This window comes from Limulus polyphemus, unplaced genomic scaffold (genome assembly GCF_000517525.1).
Source record: "Limulus polyphemus unplaced genomic scaffold, Limulus_polyphemus-2.1.2 Scaffold2325, whole genome shotgun sequence".
Lineage (NCBI taxonomy): Eukaryota > Metazoa > Arthropoda > Merostomata > Xiphosura > Limulidae > Limulus > Limulus polyphemus.
Genome location: NW_013667935.1, coordinates 174,854 through 181,281, shown reverse-complemented (window position 1 = coordinate 181,281; position 6,428 = coordinate 174,854). Strand labels below are relative to the sequence as shown.

Here is a 6,428-nt window from a genome sequence, read left to right as displayed (position 1 = left end):
TAATTATTATTACTATTAATGTATTATTATTAATTATTATTATTATTATTATATTATTAATTATTATTTTTATTATTATATTATTAATTATTATTAGCCCCCAGTGGCACAGCGGTATGTCTGCGGACTTACAACGCTAGAAACCGGGTTTCGATACCCGTGGTAGGCAGAGCGCAGATAGCCCTTGTGTATCTTTGTGCATAATCAAAAACAAAACAGTTATTATTATTAAATTATTAATTATTATTATTAAATTATTAATTATTATTATTATATTATTAAATTAATACAGTATTGTATAGATAAATGCAAGACTAAACTATATAATTAACTTTTCCCACCCGTGTAAATAGTTGTTGAATTTCATTCTTATTTTATTTATCTTATTCTTCATTAGTTGGTAAGTCTGTAAGCTTATAAAGTTACAAATTGGGTTTTGATACCTGTGGTGGGCATAGCACAGCACAGATAGCCCATTCTGCAGCTTTGTGTTTAACTACAAACAAGCATACTGTATTCTTCTACTGGGTGAGATGTGACTTTTGTGACTGGCCTCCTAAATATTTCTAGAAATACTCAAATGCCAATGCTAGTGGTGAAATTCTTATTTAAGAAGTATAAGTGCTGATCTCTTGCAGGATCTGGTCTCACAGTATATAAAATACGAAGTTTTCAGCAAGCGGAAAACCTTCAAGTACTATTCAAATTGAACTGCCAAGGAATATAAAAAAATAGTAGAACTCCATTTAGAATTATTGTATTATGGTGAGCGCCAGCAGAATTCCACTTCACTCTTAGGTAAAGAGTTGACGTAGCCTCTACTACAGTGCCATTAAAGTTTAAAACAATGTGGTAGAAAAAATCATGATAAATTAAACATCATCTGGGAGGCCAATTATTAGAAGGAGAGGACGAATTACTACCTCCTTTCCTCTAGTAGTTGCGTATGGTGTTTCTCACACCTCCAAATTCGTAGTCATGATCCAGTCAATGAATGCCTCGCCCGCTTCATGGATTGTTCCATATCCCCCCGGCACCGCAGTGACCGGACAGTGCAACACGAGATGGTCTGTGTCTTGTGGGGATTCCTGACATGCTGGGCATATAGGGGGATTCACGATAACCCCATCGATGCAGGTTGGCCTCTGTTCTTCCATGGCCTGACCTCAGCTTGTTTGCCTCTATCCATTGCTTTCTGGTTAGGTGATAGAAACCGGACAGTGACTCTCTAAGAGGATTAGACAACAAAGAACCAGTTTTACACCTTTACTGTATGTGTTATGAAACTACAGCGGAATCCAATTACAAGCAACATATCATTTGTATTTTCACTTTGTCTGCAGGTTGGACAGAGGTAAATTTACGGGCTTCCAATGCGAAAATTCGGGGTTCGATTTTTCTCAGTGGATAGAGTGCAACTAGCCCATTCTGTAGTTTTTCACTTTAAAAAATGACCAAAAACAACAACACCATTTTCAGTTTAGCAATAATTCAAGAGTGTCCAGGGGCTGTTATAAAAGCTTACCATAACCCTAAAATTAAACCGTAAACGGTGTTACTGAGCACCACTGGAGATGAAAGCTTTTTTCCTATTTATTGATACCATCACGATCGCTGAAAGTTTTAGCCAGAATACCGAGTATACTGACTAACATGGAGTATTTTTCAAAGAATTGGAGTTACTAACTGATCATGGTAGATGGCCGTCAGAACTCTGCAATGTAATACCACAATGTTTTCAAGTCGAAAATGTAATTTGTGGCGATTCTGTAAATTTCTTGTAAACCAGATGGCGCTAGATTCTAAAGATAAGTTTTTGTTTTGTTGTAGTTATGCTCAAAGATAAACAATGGGCTATCTGTGCTCTGCCCACCACGGGTATCAAGTCTGCAGACTTACTGCCAAGCCACTGGGGGGGGGGGGAGGCTAAAATAATTTTTATTAAGTTATTATTTTAAGGCATACCTCTGGCATTGGTCTTCTGTTTGAGATTTTGTATAACTGTGTCATAGTCCTCGACAACGAAATGGTCACTGTTGATGCTCTGTGGATTGGAAAAACAGATGTTGTACTTTGGTGCTAGGTCTTGTAGCTTTTCATAACCTTTATTTCCGTAGTCGGTGTTAGAATATACAATGGAAACGTAGGTCCATTTAAATCTTCTAGAAGACAAAGAGGTTTCAAAAAAACTTTAATTTAATTATAGATATCTTCTTTCTGAGCGAGGAAATGCGCCTTATTATATATTTATATTGAAATCAACAACCTAAATGTTTCATTCATATTTAAAGTAAGCTATAAGACATTATAATGTAATAAAATAACACATTTTCGGAGGTTCTGAATTTCGAGGGGAACATTTTCATACATTATAAAACCGTATGACTAGTGTTACTTAATATTTAAGTCAATGTTTATCTATTCTAGTAAGACGCTTTATCGACGAAATAAATACAATTACTTATATATATATTGTAAAATCACGCCTTCTACCCGATCAAATACTTAATAACGAAAGTGCTTGATATTTTAAAGGAGAGGGTTCGGCTTTACTATTAAATCAACTGAAGAAAAGTCAAATAAAACTATCATTGATTCTAGGAACAAATGTTTCACATTTAAATACATGTTTTTAAGTTTAATTTTTACCTCAGTTCAATTCAAAATCTGACCGTTTTTATGCCCCAAAAGTGACACGTTGATTTAATGTAACTCAATTCATAAATATGTATTGCAAAGTTTGGGTGGATTAAACTTTAAAATGTTTATCCTGTAATAAGGAAAATCAGTTTTACTTTTGCCCCCCCCCCACAAAAAGGATATTTGAAATAAAAACATGCCTTAAGAGCTCCAAAATAGCATGAGCTTGGTTGACATCAGAGGGAACTGTACGGAAAAAATATTCGTATTTTTCTTTGTTGCTCAACGTTGGGCTAGTCGACTGGTAGCTGATCTGTGGAAACGAAACGAAATGAGACACCTGTCAGAAATTACAAATTATGACCTTCTTCATTATAAACTAACCTTGAAACTAACTTTACTTCACCAAAATATGTTACAAGGAAAAACTGATGAACGACCACAGGAACTGGTACATTTCCCACCTGGAAGTCGGAACTGGTACATTTCCCACCTGGAAGTCTCTTCTAACCTCATATAAGTTTTTAGAGTAAAATAGCATAGTTCAAGTTTTTTATTAAAATGCTGTATTTGGAAGCACATTCTTTTCATCCAAACGTTACTTCCCCCCAATGGCACATCGGTATGTCTGCGGACTTATAATGTTAGAAACCGTGTTTCGATACCCGTGGTGGAAAGATCACAAATAGCTCATTGTGTAGTTTGTGCTCAACTTCAAACAAACCAACCAAACGTTACTACTTAGATGTTGTTAAGAACTGGAATATTTTGACCTGAACGCCACTGTACAGATATAGTTTGAATAGGGACAAAAGCTAGTCGGCTCAGTATGTTCAGTGGCATCATGTTTCGAACCCTGGATCATTTTACACACTAAGCCACACATGGTCTTTAGATATCGATACCTTCCATTGCGCCATTAAAAGAAACTACTGTAAAACGTATAACTAATAAAAAAAGGGGACTATTTCTTTTTAAAAAAGAGAAAAAAAAAGACTTTTCACATATTTGGACACGTGGAGTTTTAAACAACACGAAAACAATACCTGAGGAACGTGAAAAAGGCGAAGTATGTTAGCTAGCTGAATGGACACAGAGCTGGACTGTCCGCCGATTATCCCAACGATCCTGTCGAAATTTCCATTACTGAACTTGGGCATAGATTTGTCGGAACAAGTGAATTGTTCTTCATGGTAGTTGCTTCTTGCAATGAAACCTTTAATAAAATCCAGAGATTGTTCTAAAGCATAGGTGGTGCTGTCGCAGCTATCCAGGGCAATCACTCCAAGCTTAACTCCTGGCAGTAACTTGGGGTCTTCGTTTATTTTCTTTAAAGTGTACAGGAGGGCTTCTAACTGCTGAACACCTTCCTCCTAGACATTAAGAAAACATATGAATTATTATATATATATATATATATATTTAACAGTTCAGGACAGTTGGTTTAATGGAGATGATATAAAAATATAATAAAGTGAACAAATGGATGATATAACAACCTTCACATACAATCTGTTTATCACAGACAGCGTAAGGAAGAAAGATGTTTTAATGTTGTTGTAGTGTATAACACGCAACGGTAGCTTGTTTTCATTAGTATATATATATATATATATGATTTGTCCCTCTGAAAGTACCCCGGTGGGACAGCGGTAAGTTTAAGAACTTGCAACGCTAAAATCCGGGATTCGATTCCCAAACTCTCGGAAAATTTGAAATTAGGTAATTAAAGAAAATGGAATATGCTAAGGAATATTAGCTAGGCCTAATGGTTTGAGACTGTAACTATCCTGACCAAAACCCTAGAAACTATTATATAGTTATATTTTTTATTCCTAGCACAGGAACACCTGTCATTAGGTACTTTCCTATATTTAAACATGATATTTGTTTAACATCTGCTCATCCACAAAGATGTTCTTAAGTGGTATAAGTTTTATAAAAGTGACTTGATTGAAACAGTTTCACCTGTAATCGACCACACTCGTGACCACGATTACTTCGCTCGTGAATTGGAAACAAAGCTCCAAGCATAATATCGCCAGTGACGTTCATACTTCTACGTGTGAGTCGTGTTGTGAACCTGTAGCCATGGAAAAAGCCCACCAGAACTATGAAGAGGAATAACTTAGTACGTCCTGATGACCACATGATCCTGGAAGTTAACTGAAAAACAAAACAAAACAGGAACAAAGGCATAAGAGTTTTGCAGAAGGTTTGTAAAATTTCATTTCTGTTTAGATTGATTTGATGATAAAAAATTATATTAATTTCTCAAAGAAATTGGAATGCATACTTCACAACAGTGACAATCTGTATTGTAAGGATACGTAAAATGTTAATTTTGTCTTGTTTGTTTGTTATTAAGCACAAAGCTACACAAAGGGCTATCTGTGCTCTGCCCACAACGGGTATCGAAACCACTGTGCCACTGGGGGTAAAATGTTAATTAAACTTCATTATCGATACGACTAAAAGCATAAAATAATATCTTTGATTATAGAGTACAGACACACTCAGGGAAGTAACAATAATTAAAGATAAAGTCAAAAATACAATTATGATTCGTTTTTGTTTAAATGCAAAGCTAAATAATTAGCTATCTTCACTGTTCCCACCGTGGCTATCGATCACCGAATTAAAGTGTTATAAGTCCGAAATCTTACTACTGAGCTATCGAGGAACACAATTATGGAATATAAAAAAAAGTTAGAAGATGTAATTCAGTTTGATAAGGCCTGACATGGCCGGGTGGTTAGGGCGCTCGACTCGCAATCTGCTGGTCACGGGTTCGAATCCACCATCCCATCAAACATGCTCACACTTTCAGCCGTGGAGGCGTTATAATGTGACGGCCAATCCCACTACTCGTTGGCAAAAGAGTAGCCCAGGAGTTGGCGGTTGGTAGTGATGATTAGCTGCCTTTTCTCTAGTCTTTCATTGCTAAATTAGGGACGACTAGTGGAAATAGCCCTTGTGTAGCTTTGCGCGAATTTCCAAAAAAAAGAAAAACTTTTATAATCATTGACTAGCCTCTTTATCAGGACCTTGTCACATACGTTTGTAGAACGCTTCATTTATTTGCAAATACAAACAAAAATCATTATGTGATATGTCAGCTGACTGCTCGTCCTCTATAAGCAAGAGAATGTAGTCATATCATAGTTGATGTACAAGAGAATGGGTAAGAGCAAGGACATACGATCGACTTTCGAATGGATTTGATGATAGATGGTTTTCTAACAGGAGCGTCGTTATGAAAGACCATTTATTTAACTGACTGTTCAAAGACATATCTAATTAGAATCTATCAATAATAGCAATGAAAACAATGTCTGTAATTGACAGTTGCTGGAAAGTTGCCAATCTAAGAAATACAAAAACGATTGGACAAGCTTATAAGGAGCAGCAGAGGTCAGTCTTTGACCCAACTGACCCAATCATACTATGCGAAGAAAATTACAAAAAACGTTAGAAGCCAACATCTATTATCTCGTATGCAAACAATCGTGCTTAGAGCGGAACTAAGGACAATGAGAGATTAAAAGAATGTGATGTCTGATGACTTGCTTTCCATCTGGTTTTCCATTGACAGTAGAGCAAAAATATGGAAATAAACCACATGTAGCTGGTTGGGTGTGATCTAGTGGTGACAGTAGAGTAAAACTATGGAGAAAAACCACACGAAGCGGGCTGGGTGTGACCTAGTGGTGACAGTAGAGTAAAACTATGGAGAAAAACCACACGAAGCGGGCTGGGTGTGACCTAGTGGTGACAGTAGAGTAAAA

General features: G+C 36.3%; 1 protein-coding gene across 1 annotated transcript in view; it reads right to left on the bottom strand.

Annotated features, from left to right (window-relative positions):
* The window catches only part of LOC106466620 (metabotropic glutamate receptor 3-like), a 23,111-nt gene that overhangs the window by 4,951 nt on the left and 11,732 nt on the right, over positions 1 to 6,428 (bottom strand). Inside the window, exons 2-5 of the mRNA XM_022394661.1 lie at positions 4,609 to 4,806; positions 3,687 to 4,013; positions 2,841 to 2,953; positions 1,966 to 2,162 (exon numbers count right to left, since the gene is read on the bottom strand). Coding sequence (XP_022250369.1) covers positions 1,966 to 2,162; positions 2,841 to 2,953; positions 3,687 to 4,013; positions 4,609 to 4,791 — 820 coding nt within the window. The 5' untranslated portion in view covers positions 4,792 to 4,806. The remainder of the gene's footprint in view (positions 1 to 1,965; positions 2,163 to 2,840; positions 2,954 to 3,686; positions 4,014 to 4,608; positions 4,807 to 6,428) is intronic.